The sequence below is a fragment of the Anguilla rostrata genome, chromosome 6 (genome assembly GCF_018555375.3).
Source record: "Anguilla rostrata isolate EN2019 chromosome 6, ASM1855537v3, whole genome shotgun sequence".
Taxonomy (NCBI): domain Eukaryota; kingdom Metazoa; phylum Chordata; class Actinopteri; order Anguilliformes; family Anguillidae; genus Anguilla; species Anguilla rostrata.
The window spans coordinates 46,208,437-46,234,837 of NC_057938.1; the positions used below are offsets into that span (position 1 = coordinate 46,208,437).

At 36.6% G+C, this 26,401-nt stretch overlaps 4 protein-coding genes across 8 annotated transcripts; all 4 read right to left on the reverse strand.

The window, feature by feature from the left end:
• Window positions 1-1,758: 1,758 nt before the first annotated feature.
• stx7l (syntaxin 7-like) lies at window positions 1,759-10,545 on the reverse strand. Of its 5 annotated transcripts, none has more exons than XM_064340049.1 (11): window positions 10,408-10,525; window positions 9,587-9,711; window positions 8,576-8,694; window positions 7,409-7,478; window positions 6,648-6,738; window positions 5,398-5,535; window positions 5,137-5,186; window positions 3,993-4,092; window positions 3,809-3,885; window positions 3,013-3,091; window positions 1,759-2,754 (listed from the first exon to the last, which is right to left on the reverse strand). In XM_064340049.1, the coding sequence occupies exons 3-11, from the start codon at window positions 8,658-8,660 to the stop codon at window positions 2,659-2,661; spliced, it is 786 nt and encodes a 261-aa protein (XP_064196119.1). In that variant the 5' UTR covers window positions 8,661-8,694; window positions 9,587-9,711; window positions 10,408-10,525; the 3' UTR covers window positions 1,759-2,658. The 5 variants fall into 5 exon arrangements, with proteins under 5 accessions (XP_064196119.1, XP_064196120.1, XP_064196116.1 ...); XM_064340050.1 differs by having other exon boundaries at window positions 3,013-3,095; window positions 3,813-3,885; window positions 3,993-4,089; window positions 10,408-10,524; XM_064340046.1 differs by having other exon boundaries at window positions 3,013-3,095; window positions 3,813-3,885; window positions 10,408-10,524.
• A 1,858-nt stretch (window positions 10,546-12,403) lies between these two features.
• LOC135258000 (trace amine-associated receptor 13c-like) lies at window positions 12,404-14,054 on the reverse strand. Its single transcript, XM_064341196.1, has one exon. The coding sequence runs from the start codon at window positions 13,964-13,966 to the stop codon at window positions 12,914-12,916; it is 1,053 nt and encodes a 350-aa protein (XP_064197266.1). The 5' UTR covers window positions 13,967-14,054; the 3' UTR covers window positions 12,404-12,913.
• Window positions 14,055-20,190: 6,136 nt separating this feature from the next.
• On the reverse strand, window positions 20,191-21,231 carry LOC135258041 (trace amine-associated receptor 13c-like). The gene has a single exon (XM_064341237.1). The coding sequence runs from the start codon at window positions 21,229-21,231 to the stop codon at window positions 20,191-20,193; it is 1,041 nt and encodes a 346-aa protein (XP_064197307.1).
• A 2,784-nt stretch (window positions 21,232-24,015) lies between these two features.
• On the reverse strand, window positions 24,016-25,763 carry LOC135258001 (trace amine-associated receptor 13c-like). The gene has a single exon (XM_064341198.1). The coding sequence runs from the start codon at window positions 25,709-25,711 to the stop codon at window positions 24,662-24,664; it is 1,050 nt and encodes a 349-aa protein (XP_064197268.1). The 5' UTR covers window positions 25,712-25,763; the 3' UTR covers window positions 24,016-24,661.
• Window positions 25,764-26,401: the final 638 nt, after the last annotated feature.

A 26,401-nucleotide genomic window follows, 5' to 3' on the forward strand; every position in this document is an offset into this window, starting at 1 on the left:
TTCTGTTTATTGTAAATATATAACTGATTAAGTATTCCATGTGGAAAAAAAACATTGGTAGTCACACAACATTCCCTAAAGGCTTTGGGATCATCCAGGTGTTTTTTCTGCAAAAGTGCATTGGTATTTCTCTCGGTTTAGCAGTGGTTTCCACCTTGCTACTGTCCCATGAATCCAATTTTTGTGGAGTCATGACCAGTGACCTTAGCTGAGACTAGAGATACCAGCAGTTATCTGGATGTTCTTCTGGGAGATTTTGTGACTTCCTGGGCGAGTTTTCGCTGTGCCCTTGGAGAAATATTTTGGCAGGCCAGCCTCTCCTGGGAAGATTCACCACTGTTCCAAGTGTTCTCTATTTGGTGATAATGACTTTTTACTGTGGTTCAGTGGAGTCCCAGAGCCTTAGAAATAGTTTTGTAACCCTTTCCAGACTGTGAAATTTTAACTTTTTTCTCATCTCTTCTGGAATTTCCTTTGGTTGTGGTGCATAGTCTGCTTGTAGAAACATTGTGGTGGCTACTTCTGATGGTAAGATTCAATATGAGTGAGGTTTAGATTCAGCATGGGTATTTGAATAACTTTTTTCATTAAAGAAATGAAGTCATTTAAACAATATGTTTTCTGTTTACTCCTTATTTTGAGGGGATTCGTTTTACCCAATGATGTCCTGTAACTGGAATTATTACTTATTACTCCAGTGATTTTAATCCCAACAGAATCTGCCATGTCTGTAATTTATACCTGGCTGCAAAGTAAATTTCCCAGACAGAATTACCTATTGTGTTAATGGGGGAAAAAGTAGGTAACTGAGGTCCTTTGGCAAGACTACTTTATTTTTGGCACACTTTTCTCCTTGTGTGGTATAACAATGGACAATGTAGCGGAGTCTAATGTCTTGTTTTCTTCTTGGAAGCCATGTCGAGTTTGTCTGTTGCTGCGAAATATGCCGTTTCGAAATCTAACAGTCAGGACACAGTAATTGAATGCTCTGATGGAATTACCTACATAATAAGTTTAAAAAAAAAAATACATGACAGGACCTCAGCAGGTAAAACCAATCCCGTCAGAATAATATATTACATTACATTTTTTTCAAAACCATTCAGTGTAAAAGAAATCACGAAGGGGGCAAATACTCTCATGTCACTGTACAGATATACAAAGACGGAAATGGGAAGTATTATAAAAATGTACCAGCCAAAGTAGTTGTAATTCACGTCAAATACTTACACGTTGATCCGAATGGTAATATAATTATCAGAGGATCTCAGCGTTAGATGAAAAAGTAGTTTTTCTGCCTGGAATTATTATACGCATGCCCAGTAAATATCACTGACATGGTCATTTACATGAATAAAATGACTGAATTACACTGGTAAAAATGACATTACCCGATCTCCCCTAGTGAAGTTAATTCTGCCCGGACAGGGCTTCAGCTGTTTCCATGCCCTCAAATCATTTGATACATCAAGACAGAAGAAACAATATTTAACAATATTTACTTTTCCACTTTTCCTACTTTTTTCATCAACTTGTTAACGCTGTACATACTAGTTATTTTAAATGATTTTTACATTTTCTTTTAGATGCAAAGCACCTCGTGGACCTGGATTGTAACTCACTCACTCAAGTAGTTGAATGGTGCACTATACTTGTTGTATTTTGGAATGGACATACTGCTAGGACTAAGGATACATTTCTTAAAGGGTGCATGTTATATGATTACATTATGAGTTGCATGAAGAAAGAAACATGAAACAATTTGCAAGGTGTTTAATAAACTTGCTTTAACACTTAAGACCAGAAATTTAATAAAAATCTAAAAAAAGGGTTTGTAAATTTCCCATTTATTATTCAATAGAATGAATGTATCAAGTAGAAAAACTAGGACCGAAGTAAATTTTTCTTGCCTGTTTCACCTCTACATAAGACAGAGTGAATGGCAGAAAGAAAACCAGTATGTGAAAACATGAACTGTGGAAAATGTGCTGTGTCAACATATACTTTTGATAACCTAGTAAACTAAATGCTTTGGTAACATTACATTCGATAACATATCTGTACCCTACCCACTTGTCATGGGAGTGTGTTCACACTGTAAGCCAGGCTAACTGCCATTGGTGTTAACGTCACAGATGGGATACATACGAAGTGGCCTGATGCAAGACCTTGCTTAATGGTGCAGAACTATTTCAGTGACTGTAAATGTAAAGCAAATGTTACTCTCATACACTCATCCAGTCACTAAACAACAGTCTATATACACTGCAAATAAAGATAGGGAAAAAAAAAAAATCAGTGACAGTAATTTGAAAAATATTACAGAATCAAAACAAAAATGCATTCATTAACAACTTTTAGAACTTACACAGATAGTGATAAACTGTACATTTCCGAGTGTTCCCCAAATCTTGGCAAATCGGTGAATAGCATATAAATTGTTATCTCCACATGTAGAATATGGGCCTTTTCCACCTACATTTATAAATAAATGAAAATAAAAAACTGTTTACTTCAACTAATCATGATTGTTTTGAGTAAAGCTTGTTTATCTAATCTTGATTAAAATAAGGAATAAGGTAGAGGGCTACATGTGAAAGTAAAAATACGTCAGAGACAAGTGTTAAATTTGTGTATTGGATGGGATGCAGTTGGTTTTTAACTTTTAACTGCCCCCCAAATGATCAATCCAACAACAACTGCCACTACTACCAGTATCACAATGAGAATGCAGATCTTTTTCCGCGATTTCCGCTGAAAGAGAAGAAGAGCACAGTATATTGGAACGAGTTCAAAGGTACAAATGGAGTATGTTTGGCAGCATGCGTACGTAGTATTTGGCGAGTCTGAGAGAAAAAAACCTAGTTTGAAATACATGTTAAATTTACTTTTTTGTGAAGAATGCCAAAGAATCCATAAAAACAGGATTATCTGTTATTTTGTTGAACCAACACTTGTGAACCTGGAATCTGGTGAACTCAATGGTTGTACGCACAATCATGGGCAGATTACCTGATAATCCGAAGCACTTGCCAACTGCTGGGTAGCAGACTGCACAAGGACATCAGCATTTTCCACATTGGCCTCTATACTGTCTGGAGACAAAGACGTTTACAGTTGAAAGACTATTGTAAAATGATCTGTCCATGTTAACATATCCACTCATAAACTGCCAGTAAATTATAGAAATCATTTTATTTACTTTTTAAATTTAACTTTAATTTCTTTGCTGGCTAACAGTAGCTTTGACTAACTTGAAAAGATGCCATGCTAGCGATGACATAACATTTGCAGCAGTGTTAGCTTGCTGTTAGCAACATAATTATTTTGGTTGGAATGCTGCATCGGAATTCAGTGGATCCAGTTCCATTCGAGAGAGAAATGTGTCTGGATAAAAACATCAAAAAAATCGCAGACTGATGGATGGAGATGGTTATGTGGCCATTCATTTTCACCATAGAGAAATTCTCCTTTGATCTGGAAATTCCATATATGGGTAAAGGTTTTTCTCATCGTTACATCAGACTTCCAAGGCACATCATGTCTGTGAGCTGCATAATTTGTCATTATGATGCAGAAGTTTAATCTGTCAAAAGATCTCTTAGTACTCTGAAAAGTAATTCAATTCATTTGAAATGATCCCATGGACAGAAGCACAAATTCATACCCAGACATCTTCGTAACTTAAGGAGGGTACGATATGTTTTATATATTGTCCTTATAGTAAAATCCACCTGTGTTTACATTATGTCCCCACCTATGGCCAAAGAAAAATTTGTAAAAAAAAGGAAAATGAGAGAATGAATACTTGCCGATCATTTCTCCTTGCTCATGAACCATCATTCCCAAGTCTTTGAAAATTTCATTAATATCCATTATATCAGACTGAAGAAAATGGGGAAAAAAAGGTCATTGAAAGAATGTACTTTATATTAGGAAGACAAAATGTATTGCTTGGCATTAATTAAAGAAAGTGACCCAAACTGGTCTACCTCTAGTTGCCTGATAGAAGATTCCCTCTCCTCAATGAGCTGGAGGTCATCTTCTGTGATAACATCCTGCTGGCTCTGGACCTGAGACTGGTTCCCACTGCTTGACAGGTAAGGGTTGAAATATAAATAACTCATATTTTCAAAACACTGAAATGTTTACAGACACTCAGTTTACACACACTGGACTTGAAATTAAACGATAAATATGAGGTAGAACTGCAGACTCAGCTTTAATTTGAGGGCATTTACATCCATATTGAGTGATCTGTGTAACCATTACATATACACAGTCCCCCCATTTTAAGGGAGCAAATGTAATGGGACAATTGGCTGCTCAGCTGTTTCTTCACGCACAAGAAGTTAACAAAAGAATGTATAGCTGCCACTGGAACTAGCTCACTTGTCTTGACGACAGCAGCTGGATGATTTCTGAAGTGTACAGAAACACCTTAAACTGCTCAGATCCGACCAAGTTCTTCTAACTCAACTGATAGTACTTTACCTTGCAGCAGGACAATGTCCCCAAACCTACTGCTAAAAGCACCTGTTGTGAATCAAATTTAACATGCGTTTCACTTTCTGAAGACAGTGAAAGCAAAACACCCCTGAAACAAACAAACTGAAGATGGCTTTATTTCACATTATTTTAATTTGTCCCATTACTTTTACTCTCTTGAAATAGGGAAACTGCATAAAATGGGCAGAAATTCCTACATAGATTACCTGATAGTTATAAATAGCCAAAAATTAAAGCTGACACTGCACTAACTGACCTGGAACACCTAAAATCGTGTCACTATATATCAATTCAAATGAATTTTTCTGAAACGCCTAGAGGGCTTAAGAGGTAAATGAAAAGCCCAAGATTAAAGCCTTTTTAACTTTTTTAACATGTAGCTACTTGTTGGCCTCTGAGCATGAATTTCAGATGTCACCGCACAGTTTTCTACAACAGTTTTTAAAGTGAATGAGCCACTATCCATGATTGAATGAGAACTTACACCTCAGTAAATATGAGGGCAATGACTCCTGCTGCTCTTTGCTTACATTTTTATATTGATATATTATCGTAGATAATTCCACTTGCTATATCACTATCAGGTACATTAGGCAGTACAAGACTTGTGCATTGCCAATCTCTAACCTCTCAAAGGGTGAGGGACTTCCTCTGGTGTCTTCATCCGTGAAACCAACCTGCACAAAACAAGAGAACTTGCTGAATGAACCAAAAACCCAACACGCTAGAGTCGTGTAACAGAAACGCTAACAACTTTGTGCAATGCTACCTTGCTTCATGTACTAATACAACCCACCTGTCTATCATCCATTAGGCATGTTATTTAGAAAAAGAGGAAAATTAATTCATATTATTATCCATAATAATGGATACATTTTGAAAACTCACCGAAAGTCTGGAGTTGGCACGGACTCTGTCGACCAACTCCCTCTCTTTCTGAGCAGCCTGTCTCTGAGTCTTTTGGAAAATGGACAGGGCATTGGAAAAATCATTCACGAGGCGATCCTTCTGTATTTTCCTTTGGCGCTGAGGAGACACAAGTAAAAAAAGATTTTCTAAGATACAGAAATATGCCATTTTTTTCAGTTTTTTCAGAGATATATGCATTTTTTGGATACACACATTTGATTAAGAGTGTAGAATATTATTACCGAAATGTGAGGCCAGTTAGAAAATAAAATGGGTGGGCTCCCTGAATTGTGAATAAAATGACAAAAAGGAAATACAATTTTTTTTTCAACTCTGGAGAGCAGTCATCGTCTATACTGTATTGTATAACTGGGCAAAAAACTGGATCCATACATAAAAAGATAAGAAATGATGTGAAACATGGTGCAGTATGAGATCTTCACCACTCCTCAGACTCCTACTCTACTGTGGAGCCACACACCAGAGACCCACTGTGATGATAAACATGACTGCATTATCTGTGTTATCTTGTCACACCACCCCTCTTTCTTTTGGGGAGATTGGAGGGGTGATTTTTGCAGTTGGGGTCAGGAGATGCAGCCTCTGCCCAGTGTACTCTAGGTCCATACCAACTGCAGGAGGGGAGGACTTTAATAACTTAATATTTTTATTCATTTAACAATACTTTAATATTAAACATTACATTAGCATATACAGTAGTATATACAGTAGTACTGTATACAGTAGTATACAGTAGTGCCACACAACTCAAGTTTTGCATATGCATACACAACTCAATGCATATGATGACACACTGCATGAATACTGCTCTGTAAATATAATACATACTGTTCTGTACAGTACATGCAAATATTCTGATATGCCTGAGGACAAATGATTACAAAGTCCCTTTGGAAAAAGTAATACTTGATTGCTTAGAAATATTAGAACATGGGAGCAAAAGTGATGACAAGGCCATTCAGCCCAATTTTCTTACCTTTGGAATGATTTGCACTGTGCTTCAATAATAAAATGAATACATTCCACATTTCTTTCAGAGTTTTATCATAAATTGCAGATATACAAATATTTAGATAATCACATTTTGAGTTAATGAAGTTCTGACAAATGCTTAAAAAAGAAAAAAAGAACTTAAAGAACTGAAAGTAATGTTAAAAAAAGACTGATGTTTTAGTCCCTAAAAATAGATCAAGAGTCATTCTAGTTACCAGTTCTGTTGCCACAGGAAGGGAACCAAATTCTTTCATACGTTTGTCTGTTTCTTTAGCAAGCTGACCAACATGCTGCTGTTTCTGTTGCCTGTGTTTCAAAGAGGAAAAAAAGGATGTCATTTTACACTTTTTTACCATTTTAGCATAAAATTCATTTAAGCTGGCATTACAGTCAATTGCAAATATATTAGTAATCAAACAGATTACTAATATATATTCTATGTAGTGCAGGAGGCTTTTAAACAGGAAATATATAACTTGCATATAATACAGGTTAAAGGGCGGGGCAAGCAGGCAACCTGGTTGGCTGTGCTGAGAACATTCTGCGTGCTCCTACAAAAATGTGTGTGCGCACGTGCGTGTGTGTGTGTGTGTGTGTGTTACAGATAAAGAGATGATAAATGCTGAGAGAGGAGTGTTTGTGAAAAGAACTGAATACTGTAGTAGCATAGAACATGCTTGATGCAGAATTTTGCCAATGTCAAAATCTGATAAAACAAGGGCTATGGGAGTTTTTCACAAAACATAGCCAGTATTTATCTGGCCTCATGGTGGCACAATAATATTATTTTAATAATTTAATGTTGTTTTATTTATTTAAGAATTATTTTGTAATTACTCATGAAAATACTTCATTCAAGAAATTTAGTAGACCATGGCACCACAAATCTCCTATTAGGGAGAGTGCATACAAGTATGTTCTCTCCCAAGTACTTCCATACAGTAGCTGAAGTTCTTTCCTGCAGAGGAAAACTTACAGTTGTTGTCGGAGTTCACTGGTGTCCTGAGGTGTTCCAAGCAGGTTTAAAATTCTTTGAATCTCAGATGCTGGTGAAATAGATATAAATTTACAACAGTAAATATTTATGAGGAGTACTTTTCAATAAAATAAAAGCAAAGACTCTCACAAAGTATTATAAATCTTTTTTTTGTTAGTTTTTTCTTTAAAATTCTAAATAAACTAAAAAAGGTATTTAAGCTGGAATACAATGTTGAGGATGATGCCAAATTCATTGCTACAGTATATTCCTCACAGTGGTGAAACTTTTTATATGTAAAAAATGTGTAATATGTGTAAGTATTATACAAGAATTACACAATGTATACACTGCTAAAATGTTTTAAATCCATTACTGAATGATTTTATCACTTTCACGCATGTACTAACCAAATCCAAACCCAACCCAGATAGTGGAAGGGTGGGATCAGATTCTGGGAAACACCTCAAGCCAAGCCTTTTACAATTTCTTTTCAAAGTCCAAGAAAGTATTTATTTTATCAACAGCTTAATGGGAATGTTGGCATGACCTTCAATGTGCGACTTCTTGCAGGCTGAGATAGGTTATCTTCTCAGACCTATTGTTAAGCATTTTCACTGCGCAATCTAACAAAGGGCAGCACTGTTCTGCTAAAATGCATTCATATTATTTCAGTTATTCTTATTTTCCTATGAAATGTTTACTTCATACATTTATGCATGTCTCCCAGCAGCTAAAATGTGAAAATGTTAATGCCATATTTGGTGGTTGTGGGCCACTGGGGATGGTTTTCTGTTACACAGGGGGTAAGAGAGGGTTTCTCAGGTGGAAGGACAAATACCAAGCACGTTTGAGTCAATCTGGCCACTTTACCATCCCCCAGCTGTTGCATAATTTTCTCCGGCCCATATAATTAGTATTTAGGTGTCGTTACACATGTGAATTTAAATGAAACATAAAAGATGTCTTCAGGGCAAGTCAACACAAGATAGCCATGAAATGACAGCTATGCAATGAGTTACCTATATACTGTATGGGCAATAGTGGTTTCTGCAGCCCTTGATAATCCCTAAGGAGTGCTGTAGTTACCCTGGTGCGTTTCTGGTGGATAAGCAGTGTCATGCTGAGCACTGTCGTGCAAATCGCTAAATCCAAGACATTACTTACTTTGCTGTGTTATCTTCTGTATATTTGAGCTTATGGTCTGGGCAAGCTGATTTGGGTCCTGTGGTATACCAGACTGATATGACATCTTCAATAACAAGGGTGTCTTCAATTACTTTGGCCTTAAAACATAAAAGGTAAAAGTTATGTCATCTGTAATAGTGTGGGTAGTAATATGCTCTGTGGTATATCTTCTACCACATGTAAATACAGCTTTGTAAGATGCTTAATGTGTAGTGCTCCCATAAGAGGGAGACATTTACATAAATAAATCAAAAATAATCACTAGTCAGCAAACCAACACGGGATGTGTTGCTTCTTATCTTGTATACAAACCAGTGGCTCTCAACCTTGGTCCTGGGGGCCCACTATGTACTATTGTTTTCTTTCTGACCACAATTGAAATACCAGAAATTTTAACAAGCTATTAATTTTTATTTAGGTGCTTTTCAAATGGACTGCATTTATATAGCGCTTTTATCCAAAGCGCTTTACAATTGATGCCTCTCATTTGCCAGAGCAGTTAGGGGTTAGGGGTTAGGTGTCTTGCTCAAGGACACTTCAACACGCCCAGGGCGGGGTTTGAACCGGCAACCCTCCGACTGCCAGACAATCGGTCTTACCTCCTGAGCTATGTCGCCCCATATCTCAATGATATTCCTCTAAACATTTCATGTTTAGAGGAATTATTTACCCTCTTAAGCCACTGTCAGACACTGCTATGCATGCCATGTGGTTGGAACAAAAACCAAACCAGCATACACAGTGGCAGGACTGTGGTTGAGAACCACTAGACATTTTACTTTACTAAAACAGTGTTTAAAATAAAATCCATATTTGGCTTGCTATTTTCGGCGCATTTTGAATGCAACTGTTACAGGTAATACATTAACTTAAATGTATATATAAAACTTGATATTTGATCACAAACAGATAAAGGGGGAAGGCATAAAGTTTCTTTTTTGTGTGCCAAGAGCACATACTTTCTTTCAACATAGAAAATGAACACTGTACCACGGCTACCCAACCCTGTTCCAGCAGATTTACAGCTGGAGCGCTTGTTCAGCAGCTACGTAGTAGAATGAGATGTGGCGAATTAGGGTTCATATGAAAACCGACAGGACAGTGTACCTCCTTTCCTGCAGTATACACATAAAAAACAGAATGCTAGATGGCGTCAGCCATGGGTCAGCGTAATTTAAAACGTTCACCGTTACCGTTAAACTCAGGCTACATTATAGCTACATAAGCAGGGCAAACCACACAACTAGTGTCGAAAATTCAGATTTCCGTGGAAATGCATACATAGCCAGTGCGTGGAACCAGAACGATGACATCGCAAAGATAGATCGACCAGTGGATTTATAAGTAGTTTAAACTGCAATCACCTGACTCAGTGACTGGCTGGATTTGCCTAAAGTGAAATGCGGAAATATCCCAACTGAGATTACCTAGCTAAGAGCTAACAACGACTGCTCTGGATGCAACTCGATTAAATTGTTGTGCCGCATAGACATATACCAGAATTGCAGTTGTGGACACACAGTTTGACTTCTCGTCGACTCAGAAGACTAACCGGAAACCTAAAAACTTCGCTAACCGACTGACAAGCTGATTATCGAATTTAGCCTCCGATAGCCAACGTACCAGATAGTTAAGCAATGTTAATTCTAGACAGGGCGCGTCAATCAAGACTTGATTCACAAAATAAATTCAGAATTATATTCAAAGTGCGAGTCTTGTTGATAATCGTGTCAACATTAACGTTAATTTCCATTACATTGAGTATACCCAGCTAGCTAGTTAACCAGCTGACAACTTTCTTGTAGTCTTACCTTTTCCCTGACAAATAGCAAGCACTTTCATTTCCTGATTTTCAAGCAAGCTTTGGTCACATGATTTTCACGTCTGCGCAATATTTCCATATTAGTGACTGACATTCCCATATGGATTGAAATGAACAAAAACACGTTTTCACCATACAAAAATGGCAAGTTACTCACTCACATATACAAAGTAGTGTCGCTATGTAATTAATTCAAAGTAGCAGTCTGGACCTTCCGTATTGATATCAAAATGAAGCTAAATACAACAAACAACATTGGCGACTCTATTCCAAATCAGTGCTGCCCAGTGTTTCCTAAATTATGTAAAGTAATGTAAAATGGCAGTAATTTATAGTGTAGATAGTCTGCAATTCAGCTGTGTTACACCTAAAAGTAAGTAAAATTACTACACTACTGTATATGTTTGAACAATGGTCTGCATCTGGTGCTTTAATAATAATAATAATAATAATAATAATAACAATAATAATAATAATAATAATAACAATAATAATAATAATCATTATGATTGTTGTTGTTGTTGTTATTATTATTATGTTTAGAAAATTGTGTTCACAAATAAGATTTTTTATTATTTTTATTATTTTATTATTTTACATTGTAAAATAAATGATACCCATTGCACTTATTTGGCCAAACCTTATCTAACCCAGGAGCATACAGTACACTGAAGTTGTTTCGGCCATCCTGCATAGCAAGCCCCTGGCTGGGCAAAGCACAGTTTGAGGTTTTAGGGCCTACCTAGTCATGTAGCTGTCAGGGTCATAACTATGGTTTGGTACCAAAACCGCAAAGTTTTTAAAAATGTGCACTTCCTTATATGTCCATTTTGTGTGTGTATCTGAGTAGCCTGCAATTAATTGGCTACTTTAAAGAAAAACGTAAATTAATGGATGTGTGAAGTTGTTAAATTCTGTCTGTTTACATGAGGTCAGAAGGTATCCTGTAAAAGTTAATGTTCTTAAGGGCTGAGAGTCTGTGGTCATTGTGGTTATTTCTGTAGGAAACCCTGAAAAGTGCCAAACTCTTGGTGCTGTATAGGTATGTGGCATACATCCCATCCCAATAAATCAGCTAAAAAAGCCTTAGTTTAAGAGTTAAAATAAAGTAGCCAATAATATTTCCACCAATATAGGCTATACAGGGCTGCCTAGTGGGGACTAATATGTTAGCCAAATGTTGGATTTAAATACGAATTAAATGTGTGTGCAAGTCAATTAAAGCATACTTTAGAGTAGATAAAAATGAATAAAAGTCATCTGACAAAACTTTGTATCGTCCGATGAACATTAGAATTCTATGTGCACAATGGTTCAGAACATTTCATACTTACCTAGATGCATATTTATTATTGAACTAAAATAAAACTAAAATGATGAAGGACAACTACAGTTGGCTAACAGAGTCAGACTGCCTGTGCCTGAGCATTGCTGAGTATGCTCCTCACGTGTATAAATGACACATCCACGCTAGATGGCAACACTATCTACTTGGGACACAGGGATAATTGTGAAAATCCTAGCATGTTCAGGCAGGCACGTGTCAGCTTTTCATGTTAATATGTATTTGTTCACGCGGGGCGGCAGTCGACTGAGGCGTCTATTAATTCTACAGAGTCATACAACTACATATAAACTTTTCACGTGCATGGGCCTTTCTGAGTAAGGGTGGACTTCCCTGTGGATGGTTGAATGATTAATTGTGACAATTTAGATTCTGCAGTTCTTGAAGACTGCACAAGTGCCTTCAGAAACAATTATTGTATCAAAGCATTGTGAGTTTCAGTGCCATGAAATAAAGAATAAAGGAATAGAAATGATCTCCTAATTCCCTATATTTCTTTTGACATGCATATTGATTGATAGAAAAAAGTGCATATCTGTTTTATTGTAGAATATGCATGCATAATAAAAGAAACATGACATGGAATAGTAGTTTGTACTGAAAATATAAGCAGCAGTCTAGAAATGTATGAATAATTTTATTCAGTGTGTTCTTCAGAAGGCGACACGAAACACATGTATTTATTGAACCTAACATTACTAAAATACAACCAACTGTAAAAACAAACATTTCCTCACATATTGTCTGGCATCTGTTTGATTATTTTACAGGTAAAAGATGAAAATTAGTTTATACACAGGTGAACAATTTAAATGAGTTGTCAATTAACTGTAAAAAATTGATTATTTCTGTGAAATGATTATATAAACGGTGGTCTTGGGAATACTAATTATGATATATAAATGATCTTCAGTTAGATACTGTCCTCCTACAGTCATTCAATTAAAATTAAGAAACTCTTAATTTGTCAAAATAATGTAGTGTCTCAGATATACATTGTGAAAAATCCCATATATTGGACTTTTTAAAACCAGAACCAATAGGTAGTTAATTCAAAGGTGGTTAATAAAACGCTACAAGATAATGTGAAGCTCATAAGACTGAATTTTTCTTACTGTAAAATTAGTTTGGAAGACCACCTTACAGACAATCACCTTTCAGAAAATACATTGATATTTGAGGAATGTGGAGTGAATATTTTGAAAGTAATAATGAGCTTTAGTGTTTTTTGGAACCAAGGATAAAATAATCCATAGATGATAGGATTTAAGCCAGAATTAAAGTAACCTAGCCAAACAAATGCATCAGACAGAACTGGTGAATTGGTGGAAAAGGTAGTGTAGGGATCAATTAATGAATTTATAAAGAAAGGCAACCAGCAAACAATGAAGGCACTCACAACAATCCCCAGTGTCTTTGCTGCTTTTTGCTCAGAACCTTGAGACAGTTTGTTCCTATTTTCCTCATTAACAGGTCTTTTATTATTCATGCCTTCGATCTTTCTTGCATGCTCCCTGGCTACCAAATATATTTTTGCATACAAACCCATCATAATAACACAAGGCACAAAAAATGCAATTAAACTGTCCAGCACACCCCATAAGGCATTGAATGAAAGAACAAAAGGAAAACAACTACCCAAACAATGTATAGATGCAATGTAGTCTTCCACGCCCTTTTCATCAGCCTTTGAATAAAGAAGACCATAGGAGTATGCAGCTGCGATGCTCCAGCTCAGAGTACTCATAAGGAATGCAATGGGGATGGTTATTCTTCTAGAATAATGCAGTGGATTGCACACTGCCTCATGGCGATCTATGGCAATGCAAATCAGATGAAAAATGGAGACGGTTGCAAGGAACATATCAAAACTGGAGTGCAATTGACAGAAAACTTCTCCAAAGTACCAGCAGCCTGCAACAGATCTGACCATGCTGAAGGGCATCACAAGCATTCCAAGTAGCATGTCTGCCACTGCCAAAGACATCACCAGTATGTTTGTTGGTGTATGGAGCCGTTTAAAGTGTGTGATGGAGATGATGACGACCAGGTTTCCAAGAACTGTAAAAAATATTCCTGCCACAAAGAAAATATACAAGATGACCTGAGCTGCAATGGTGTGATTGCCTTTAATACAGGATCCATTAATTGCCGGATAACAGTAGTGCTGTGCATCAGGTTCCTGGTGTACTAAAGCATCCATCCACCTGTGTTTCCTTGCCCTCTCCAAACCTCAAAAAAGGCAAAATTTACTCAGTGGTTAATCTTGTTGCTCATATGTTGTACCTAGGCATCTGTACGGTCTGACTTGCAGAATTGAATTCATTATTTTTAGAAGAACAGCACTATTTATATACTTGTTCCAGGAACATCCCCTAAGAGACAATAAATCTCCTTTAACAAAACGTCACATGTTACGCATCAATAGTGCATATGAAATCATGCTGATGCAATGAAAATGAGAGGGTTATTTGTACTTTCTTTCTATGTGATAAACACAGTAAAAAAAACAATACTGTTGATGACTCAGCACTTATCAAGTGCATATCTATTAAATGCTTATCAGTCTGGGTTATTGAGAAAAACCTTTTTTAATTTTCTCTTATGCAATTTGGAATGCATGAATTGTAACAGGGCCCAGCTGCAATGTCTTCCAGAAGATTACTTTACTGAGTTTAAAGTAATGTAATGCAATCAGCATTACATTACAGGCATTTAGCAGATGCTCTTATCCAGAGCAACTTGCACTTTTTTTACATTTATATTGCCTCCATTTACAGTATACGGCTTGGTATGTACTGAAGCAATGCAGGTTAAGCACCTTGCTCAAGGAATCAAACCTATGACCTTTGAGGTCATATTCTTCCACACTTATGTTATCTTTGTTGAGTAGTGTTACATTATGCAATTCATAAAAGCAAATAGGGACTGGATTATTTTTAATTTGATTAAATTTCATTGATGGTTGTTGATGTGCCACTATGCATCCAGTCCTCACAAAACAACTATTATTTCTCAGAAATTCTCATATGTATGCTGCAAAGATTGTTTAATTTCTCTGTTAACAATTCTTAAAGTGATCGTTGCTTTTTTAATTCAAAGGGTTACAATCTAATTGTGTAATATATTAATATCCGGGGGGGGGGGGGCGGGGGGATTTAAATAATATGGGCTGGAAAATAATCCTGACTATGCCAGTGATGACAGTAGCCCTGAGGAGGTACATGATTAACTGCAGCAAAATTGTTTCCAAGCTAATTAGCTAGCTAGCTACTGTAGCTCGTTATGTGAACCCTAAATGTGCATATACACATAGATTATTCATGATGGAAATCATCATAACTTTTGTTGTTGCTGGACCAACTGATTATACTGCTTGCAGTTCGTTGGCATAGATGAACACTATACTCATCCAACCAAATAATATGCTTGCAAATGGTGAATTCTGTATGTCTGTAGGATTACATTTGTGGATTGGGGTGATCATTATCTTGAGCATCCGGGACAGAAAGATTGTGTCATGTCCCTACATGTTAAGATCGACCCCCCCAGTGCAGTAACTTGAATTCTGAGCCCAAGACAAAATCCAGTAGTTCAAGACTACATAGCTGGTAGCTGTACTTTAGATATAGGTTTCCAAAGGTTGGATGTACTGTAAGTTTGACTACATAAAATGACAGTTTTTTAAAAGTGGCCATATAGGTAGAAATTATGTAGCTTGACGGGTGACAAATTAAAGGAAAAACCTGAATAAATGAATGGAGAAACAATGAATACAGTTGCTTCCATATGGTAAACTGCATGATACAGTAAACATCCTATCATGCTCTCTGACATGTAAAAATGCTGAGCTGGCCCAGTTAACCTCTTAAGGCACAAGCCAAATTTTGCCAATCCTTGCCCATTTAGGGGGTACCCTATTTAAAGCTTTATAACTCCAGACGTGAACACCACAGAGACTTGAAAAATGGCTTAAATGAAGCAAGACATTTGTACAATTTACAATACTAACACAGATTAGTTTATATTCATAATTTTGGAAGAAATAAAGTGCCACACATGCAATTGTTTTGACAAAAAATCCTAAATAAATTTGCACTTTTTAAGTTCGCAATGAAATACTGCGAGATTGAATATATGCAGGAGGTTAAACTATACATGTGCTAGGTCAAAAACTTCTTGACCACAAGTTCATAAAATCTAAGGGTGGATATGTAGAACTACTATAGATGTATGAAGCAAAAACTAAGCAGTGTACCCAGCATCTCCAAATCTATCCAAAATGTCTAAATTATGCATTGCTGTAAATCATAACATATCCATGTATTTCACTACAAATCAACTGTTTTGACTCAAGAAAATCACTGTTGCATAATTTTCAAATGGGAATTATAAGCTTTCAGTCAGTACAGTGGTCTAATATAGCTAGGTGTCCAGAAACATATCCAAAATCTCTCCAAAATTGAATAAAATGTTTTTTGTCCATTATAAAGCATATAAATGAGCCCCTTATGAGGGTTTAAGATGAAACATTGCTATCAGATTAAAAAAATAATGCAAAAACATTGTCACTCAATGCGGTACAGTACCTAAATGTGTAATAATTAACTCGTGTGTATTTCTATACTCTGTACTCTCGTATGTTTTATTGTATGGGGATGAGACAACATGAAAACAATTTTCACCCGTCCACCACGTTTTGGCAATGTTCCAGCTCTGACGTCATCACTGTTTCATGCTTCACAAAAACTATTACACTTCCGTCTAACGCTTACATTACAGTGTGAAATATTTACATTATATAACACCACTAACCTATTTAAAAATACTCAATTTCAAAAAGAACGTATATAACCGAAATATTTTGAACGATAATACTTACATAGCAATAGTGAAATCTCCTCTATGTTCAGTAGATAGAGACAGAGAGACAGTATCAATTATATTGTTCTATTCGCTTCTGTTTTGCTCCAGAAAACGATGTCAGCTAGGTCTATCAGCAAACATATGGCTTAGCTATGTTCAGAAGTCCTCAATAATAATAGTATTTTCCAAGAAATTACGAAATATGGTTGAACATGTTTCGTTAGGTGCATCGTATTTGTCTGCTAACAGAGTGTGATTGCGTAAGTGAATGCTATGCTAAGAATATTTTCTGTTACGCTGACCTATAAAACGCTATTCCGAAAGCAGAATTAGACATGTTATACATCGTTAGAAAGCTTATACTCTCGCCTACCGAATAAATGAATTGTAAATCTAGTCAGACTGTACCAAAAAGGGCGACGACGCCGTAAACAACAGGTGTGGTGTTACGCACAGCTATTTTGGAAGATACCCAGGCGTCACAGATGCGCCTATATTTCCCAAACGGATTGTCCAAGACAATATATGACCACGCAGTCTCAAAAGGGACATCTCTACACGTAAAACCAACAGTAAGGTTTTATATTTATTCAATATTTAGTCCCAGATATTGACTGTAGAATGACATGGTATCATTTTAAAAAACTTTTTCTCGTTTATTTCGTTATTCAGTGAGCAGCGTTTTCACTGCTGTATAGGCATATCTTAGGGCTATTGTCGGGTTTATCTTGTTGCTATGACGGAATACGATTTTTTAGTGGTGAAAGAATATTTTTTATGAATGCCAAGATAGACAATATTGTCCATTATGTCAAGGGTGGGGGGTGTTTTTTAGATGAGACTGCAGGGAGGGGGTGTGTGTTAAATGAACGACGGGAGCGACAATGGTGGGGCTGCGAAACTCCGTTTTCGGCATAGTTGTCATGTATCGTCTACTAATGAAACTGAAACAACGCGTTTCTGTTTTCATCTTCTGTTTTGCAGTAGCACCGAATGTTTGAGTTTAGTAATTTAGGCACGCGGGCGTGCCCACCACTAGGGGCAATGCGCTAAGAGGTTAAGCTGATTTTGGATCAAGATAACAAGGGGAAAAGATTTAAGTGACTTTGAAAGAGGGTTCATTATTGGGGCACAGATGGCAGAAACTTCAGTCACAAAGACTGCTCGACTAGCTAGTGTTTAAATAGGAACAGTGACTAAAGTGACATCTGCATTTAGATCTATGAGAAAAACATCAGTAAATAGGGTGGTTGAAAGCACACATTCGATGACCGTGATGCTCGTGCATTAGTGCGATACGTAAGGAGAAACAGAAGGTGACTGAGAATGTCAAAGCAGGATGTGTTCAGACTGTGTCAGCAAGAACGGTCTGTTGGTAACTACATAGAAAGAGATATCATAATAGGGTTGCAGGGCATAAACCCTTCATTACAGAGACAAATGCACATTTGAGAATTCAGTGGTGCAAAAACCATAGGCACTGGTCTACAGAGATGTGGAAAAAAGTGATATGGTCAGATTAACATCAGTATTTGAGTGGAAGTATTTTATTTTTGCTGTCAAAAATGAATGGAGCCCAATGGGGAAACTTGCTTTTTGAGAGGAAATCATAGATATCAGCAGGGGGCGACATTGCATCCAGTGCTGAGGTTGAGAACCGAAAGCTGGCCCCTTGCCCAACACCTTACTAAGACACTTTATGTTGGTTTTTCCTTTAATTTGTCACCCCTCTAAAGGACTAATCACTGTCACTGAGTCATCAGACCTCAACGAAGGTGACTAACTCTGAATGACTGGAATTTTTCTCCATTTATTTTTGCTTCTGTGATATCTTTAAATATAAAAGAAACAGAGACATATACTAGCAAATGCTTCCAGCCGACCTTGTGATCACAGTATGTTGTTGGTTTAATGGCTTATTAGAAAATCATTGTGGTATGAACATTGTGATGGAATTAAATTGGAATTGAATTGCTTAACAGGTGGCACAGTGGTGTAAACATGCAAAAGAAGAAGCAAGAAATCAATATTACTCATGAAATGCTCTTCATAAACATATGTTTCAAAACATGGATCTGACTACATCCCTGATTGTTTTGCTCATGACTTCAGAATATGCTCCATTTCTATGAACTCAGTGAACTGTCATTAACATTAACAAAACAGAAGAGTATTGTCAGAAATATTCTGAAATGCTGCATACCCATCAGTGAAATCAATGTGGATGAAAAAATATAATAGTTAGACTTGGGAATTGACTAATAATGAGTCTGCAACATTTTCACTGTGCCTAATAAATACAGATCGGCAGGTACTATGTGTGTGTGTGTATGTGTGTGTTAGTCACAAAGAAAGGGAGATGATAAACCCTGAGGGTAACAGAGAAGTGTTTAGTGAATAGATCTAAATATTGTTTCTGCACTAAAACATGCCTGATGCAGTATTTTTACTACTGGTCACACCAATGACTTGACTTGCATTGTTTGATTTATAATAAAAAACAGATAAAACCAAGACAGTATTTATTTGATATTTACGGTGGCACAGTTTATATTCATGTAATAATTATTTTGTGATTTTTCACCCCAAAATACTTCTTGACAAAAGATATTACACCTCAGTACCACAGATCTTCTATTAGGGACAGTGCATGCAAGTATGTGCTCTCTTTCTAGGTATCTGCATCCAGTAGCTGCAGTTCTTCTCTCCTATAGAGGCAAACTTACAGTTGTTTTCTGGGTTCCCTGGTGTCCTGAGGTGTTCTAAGCAGGTTTACAATTCGCTGAATCTCAGATGCTGGTGAAACAAACATCTTGTTTGTTTTAAACCAAGGCCTCCATTTCGTGATGGGGAGCTACTGTAATAGTAGGCAGGTGTGTTCATGTTAACATGTCTGAGTTCAGGCAGGTGGCAATTGGCTGAAATTATGAATATTTCATCAGACATGCATTTTACTTGACACAGCAACATGCAATAGCAGTTTGCACAAAATATAAGCACCAGTCCTGAAATGTATGCATAATTTCATTAGGTGTGTTGTTCAGAAGGCAACACGAAACAACATTTATCAATTCTCGATAACATTACTAAAATACATCAGACTATTAAAAAACACACACACACACATTTGCCTGGCAGTTATTTGATAAATTGATAACTTTCCAGGTGAAGTTATAAATTAGCTTGTACAAAATGTATAAATCAGTTACTAGAAAAAGAGCGCACAGGAACACTTAAATCAGTTGTCAATCAACTGTAAAAACTGAGTTTCTATGAAAGTGAATATCACTTAGATGATGTCCACCTGCAATCACCCTGTTAAAAAATTATAATTTTAGAGGATGTCATGATGTATATTCCAAGTTGCTCAAATATGTACAGTATGTCTGATAAATTGTCAAATAATGTAGCATCTCAGATGTACACTGATAAAATCCCATATGTTGGACTTGTTGAAACTAGAACGAATAGGTAATTAATTCAAAGCTGGTATTAAGAATTCCACTCTAATAAAGCTCTACAAGATAAAGATAAAGGGAAGCTCATACAGTACGACTGCAATCACCTTTCAGGAAATACGTTGATATTTGAGGAATGTGGAGTGAATATTTTAAAAGTAACAATGAGCTTTAGTGTTTTTTGGAACCAAGGATAAAATAATGCATAAATGATAGGATTTAAAGTGGAATTAAAGTAACCGAGCCAAACAAATACATCAAAAACAATGGCAGGCGTGGCAAAGTTAGTGTAAGGATCAATTAATGAATTTACAAAGAAAGGCAACCAGCAAATAATAAAGACACCCACTACAATCCCCAGTGTCTTTGCTGCTTTCTGCTCAGAACGTTGAGACGGTTTGTTCCTATTTTCCTCATTCACTGTTATTTTATGTTTCATGTCTTCAATCTTTCTTGCATGCTCCCTGGCCACCAAAAATATTTTTGTATACAAACCCATCATAACAAAACAAGGCAAAAAAAATGCTATCAAAGTGTCCAGAGCACCCCATAAAGCATTAAATAAAAGAACACAATCACCCAAACAATATATCGATGCAATGTAGTCTTCCAGGCCCTTCACATTTGCCTTTGAATAAAGAAGACCATAGGAATATGCAGCTGCGATGATCCAACTCAGAGCACTCATGAGCCATGCAATGGGGATGGTTATTCTTGTGGAATAATGCAGTGGATTGCACACTGCCTGATAGCGGTCTATGGCAATGGAAATCAGATGAAAAATAGAGACTGATGTAAGGAACATATCAAAACTGGAGTGCAGTAAACAGAAGGCATCCCCAAAGTACCAGCAGCCTTCAACAGATCTGATCATGCTGAAGGGCATCACACTCATTCCAAGTAGCAGGTCTGCCACTGCCAAAGACATCACCAGTATGTTTGTTGGTGTATGGAGCTGTTTAAAGTGCGCAATGGAGATGATGACGACCAAGTTCCCCAAAATTGTGATAACCATTCCTGTCACAAAGAAAATATACAAGATGACCTGTGCTGCAATGGGTTGATTGCCTTTAAAACAGGATCCATTAGTTGATGGATAACAGTACTGCTGTGCATCAGGTTCCTGGTGTACTAAAGCATCCATCCACCTGTTTCCTCACCCTCTCAAAACCAAAAAGAATAAATGTACTCAGTAATTAATCTTGTTGCTCATATTTTTGTCATCTGTAGTTTGACAGGGCTGCAGCATTGAATGTGTCATAAAAGAACAGCACTATTTATACACTTGTTCCAGGAGGATCCCCTATGAGACAGCTATATCTCCTTTAACAAAAGATCACATGCTGTGGATCAGTAATGCATATGAAATTATGCAAGGAAAATGGGAGGGTTATTTGTCGTGAATGTGGAACTCGCACAGAAACAAAACACGTAGGAAGAAACCAATATTGTACATTTTTTTGTCACTCATTAAGTGCTTGCCAGTCAGGGTTATTGAGTCTTTTTAACCTAATTTGTCTACACCCACACAGTTACTGACTGTACCAGGGGGCCACATAATATCCTTAACTGGTACAAAACATTTGAATGTGCTAGAATGTGTTTATATATGTATTGAATTTAATGTGACTTACACTGACTGGATATTCTGTCTTGGGAGCAGAATCAGAAATCAGAAAAATAATCTCTTAACACCACATTTGATTTTAGGGTAATCAGCTCCCTTAAACAAGCTGAGGTCGGTGATCAGATCCCTGAATTTACAGTAATCATCTTCCTTAACAGTTGTCATTACATTTAAACCATGCTCTTCCACATATCTATTGTCTTTGCTGAGTAGTATTAAAAGGAGCGTAACATTCTGAAAACCTTAACAGCAGCTCATTTTGATTGCATTCTTTTAAATTTTATTCAATTTAATTTAAGGTTGTTGGTGTACCACTACACATCCCTTCCTCAAAAATAACTATCATTTTTCAGAAACAGACATTCTCGTATGCATGCGAGGATTGTTTAATTTTTCAGTCAACTAATGATGACTTTAAAAAACGTTTTTGCATCGAAAGGGTTTCAACAGCATAATAAATATTGCTGTATCACATAGAAGATCCATATACTATGGTCAGGAAGCATAATCCTGAATCTGCCAGTGCTGACTGTGGTTTGCAGTTGCTAAGGATGCACATGATTAACTATAGCACTGCCCAGAGATGGAGGGATTCAGGCAGGAAATTGCCTTCCTCTTCATACAATACCGTGTTGATCAATCAGGTGCCTTGTATTATTTGTTCCAGCTGCACTTTGCAGGAAAAGTTAGTGAAGTTCAATATCATTTTTGTATTATTATTATTATTATTATTATTATTATTATTATTATTATTATTTCTTTATTATTTTTTAATTTTTATTTTTAATTTATATCATTTCTGCTATTATCATTATAAATGTATTTTATTTCTATTTTTATCTTATCTTCTATCTTTCTATTGTTTGTTTCTCATGTAAAGCACTTGGAGCTGCATTTTATGATATGCAAGGTGCTATATAAATAAAGTTTTTTTATTATTATTATTATTATTATTATTATTATTATTATTATTGGTTGGAAGCTAATTAGCTAGCTACTGTAGCTTGTTATGAACATTAAACTTGCAGATATTCATTGATGATTTATGATGGTAGTCAGCTTAACTTTTGTCAATGTTAGACTTATTATACTACTTGCAGTTAGGTGGCTTGATATGTGAACACTTTAATCATTCAACCAAATAATCACACTATTGTGAGATCTATTCCTCACTGGCATTTACTGTGTCAATGTGTTCATGTATGTTGTATAAAAGAGGTAAGGTTGTGGGCCCACATTAATGGTCATGTAATGTAACAGGTAGAGGAAGTGTGCTGTATTGACCTGATGAAGATCCAGTTTTGCGCAGAATGTGGGTTGTTTCTTCATTGGATTTATTTTTTTTGTTACCCAGCACCTGTTTAGATGTGCATGAATAATCCTTTCATCAATTGCTATTGTTGACATAGCTCCAGGACTGAGTTTGAGAAGTACTGCCCTATATTTCAAAGCTTCTGCTATGTCACACAAAAACAATTCAACATTAGCCACTTATTATGTAAGGCAGAGGTGCACAAAGACGTGGGTCACGACCAAAGTTTGGGTAATGGGAAATACTGTATCAATTGGGTCATGAAATCATTATTACTTAGCATTGATTTGCACCAAACATAGCATTCTCGTGGTGCTCTTGCCAGAAGTCATTCATTTTCAATGGAGAGAGAGGCGACCCACGTAATTTCTACTGCACCCTGCCGAACTGCTTATAATAATTGACACTCTTGCTTAGCCAGCAAGTGATTGTTTAAGTCGTCAGTGCTCAAACTATGGTTTGGTCAGCCAAACTTATAATTTTTCACCCCAAAATATTTCTTTACGAGAAATATTACGCCACAGTAACACAGATCTTCTATTAGGGACAGTGCATGCAAGTATGTGCTCTCTTTCTAGGTATCTGCATCCAGTAGCTGCAGTTCTTCTCTCTTCTAGAGGCAAACTTACAGTTGTTTTCAGGGTTCCTTGTTGGCCTGCAGGTGTTCCAAGCAGGTTTGCAATGAGCTGAATCTCAGATGCTGGTGAAAAAAACATATTGTTTGTTTTCAACCGAGGCCTCCATTTGGTGATGGGGAGCTACTGTGATGGTAGGCAGGCGTGTCCATGTTAACATGTCTGAGTTCATGCAGGCGGCAATCGGCTGAAATGTGTAATGAATTCTATGCAGTCATACAAAGTCACCTGCATGGGTCTTCCTGAGTAAGATTGGACACCCCTGTGTATAGGTGAATGATTCATTGTTATGAATAAGGTACTGCATTAACATGTGGCTTCGATAAGTATTATCGTAGCAAAGTACTATGAGATTCAGTACCATGAAATAAGGAACAAAGGAATAGAAAGAAATGGATTGTGTCTAGAAAAACATTACCAAATTCTGAATATTTCTTCCGACATACATTTTGCTTGACAGAGCAACATGGAATAGCAGTTAGTACAGAATATAAGTACCAGTCCAGAAATGCATGATTAATTTCATTAAGTGTGCTCAGAAGGCAACATGATACAACATTTATCAATTGACCCTAACATTACTAAAATATAGCAGACCACCAAAAAACAAAAACAAAAAAAAAACAGTTGTCAATCAACCATCAAAAACTGACAGTTTCTATGAAAGTGAATATCACTTAGATAATGTCCACCTGCTATCACCCATTAAAATCATAATAATCTTAGAGGATATTATGATGTATATTCAATTCATTATACAGGTTGCTCAAATATGTACAGTATGTCTGATAAATTGTGAAATAATGTAGCGTCTCAGCTATACACTGATAAAATCTCATATATTGGACTTGTTTAAATGAGAACCAGTAGGTAATTAATGCAAAGCTGGTATTATGAAGTCCACACTAATAAAGCTCTACAAGATAAAGATAAAGGGAAGCTCATAAGACTGCATTTTTGCTTATTGTAAAATTAGCTTGGAGGACTACCTTACAGACAATCACCTTTCAGAAAATACATTGATATTTGAGGAATGTGGAGTGAATATTTTGAAAGTAATAATGAGCTTTAGTGTTTTTTGGAACCAAGGATAAAATAATCCATAGATGATAGGATTTAAGGTAGAATTAAAGTAACCTAGCCAAACAAATGCATCAGACACAACATGATTGGCAGAAAAGGTAGTGTAGGGATCAATTAATGAATTTACAAAGCAAGGCAACCAGCAAATAATGAAGACACTCATAACAATTCCCAGTGTCTTTGCTGCTTTTTGCTCAGAACCTTGAGACAGTTTGTGCTTATTTTCCGCATTCACTGGTATTTTACGATTCATGCCTCCGATCTTTCTTGCATGCTCCCTGGCCACCAAAAATATTTTTGCATACAAACTCATCATAACAAAACAAGGCACAAAAAATGCAATCAAAGTGTCCAACACACCCCATAAAGCATTGAATGAAAGAACAAAATGAATGCAACCACCCAAACAATGTATAGATGCAATGTAGTCTTCCAGGCCCTTTACATCAGCTTTTGAATAAAGAAGACCATAGGAGTATGCAGCTGCGATGATCCAGCTCAGAGTACTCATAAGGAATGCAATGGGGATGGTTATTCTTGTAGAATAATGCAGTGGATTGCACACTGCCTGATGGCGATCTATGGCAATGAAAATCAGATGAAAAATGGAGGCGGTTGCAAGGAACATATCATAACTGGAGTGAAGTAAACAGAAGGCATCTCCAAAGTACCAGCAGCCGTCAACAGATCTGATCATGCTGAAGGGCATCACAAGCATTCCAAGTAGCAGGTCTGCCACTGCCAAAGACATCACCAGTATGTTTGTTGGTGTATGAAGCTGTTTAAAGTGTGCGATGGAGATGATGACAACCAGGTTCCCAAGAATTGTGATAATCATTCCTGTCACAAAGAAAATATACAAGATGACCTGAGCTGCAATGGGTTGATTGCCTTTAAAACAGGATCCATTAGTTGATGGATAACAGTACTGCTGTGCATCAGGTTCCTGGTGTACTAAAGCATCCATCCACCTGTTTCCTCACCCTCTCAAAACCAAAAAGAATCAATTTACTCAGTAATTAATCTTGTTGCTCATATTTTGTATTTTGTCATCTGTAATCTAACAGGGCTGCAGCATTGAATGCATTCTTCATAGAAGAACAGCACTATTTATACACTTGTTCCAGGAGGATCCCCTATGAGACAGCTAAATCTCCTTTAACAAAACATCACATGTTATGGATCAGTAATGCATATGAAATTATGCAATGACAATGGGAGGGTTATTTGTTGTGAATGTGGAACTTGCAAAGAAACAAAACACACAGGAAGAAACTAGTATTGTAAATTTTATATTACTCACTCAGTGCTTGTCAGTCATGGTTATTGAGTCTTTTAAACCTAATTTATTTACACCCCCACAGTTACTGACTGGACCAGGGGGCCACATAATATCCTTAACTGGTGCAGAATGTTTGAAGGTGCTAGAATTTGTTTGTATGGGTATTCATTTTAATGTGTTCACAATTCAGTCGAGTACAGTGGTTTGTGGAATACTCTACATAGGAACGAATGGTTGGCTTACGGTGATTGGATATTCTGTCTTGGGAGCAGAATCAGAAATCAGAAAAATAATCTCTTAACACCACATTTGATCTTAGGGTAATCAGCTCCCTTAAACAAGCTGAGGCTGGTGATCAGATCCCTGAATTTATGG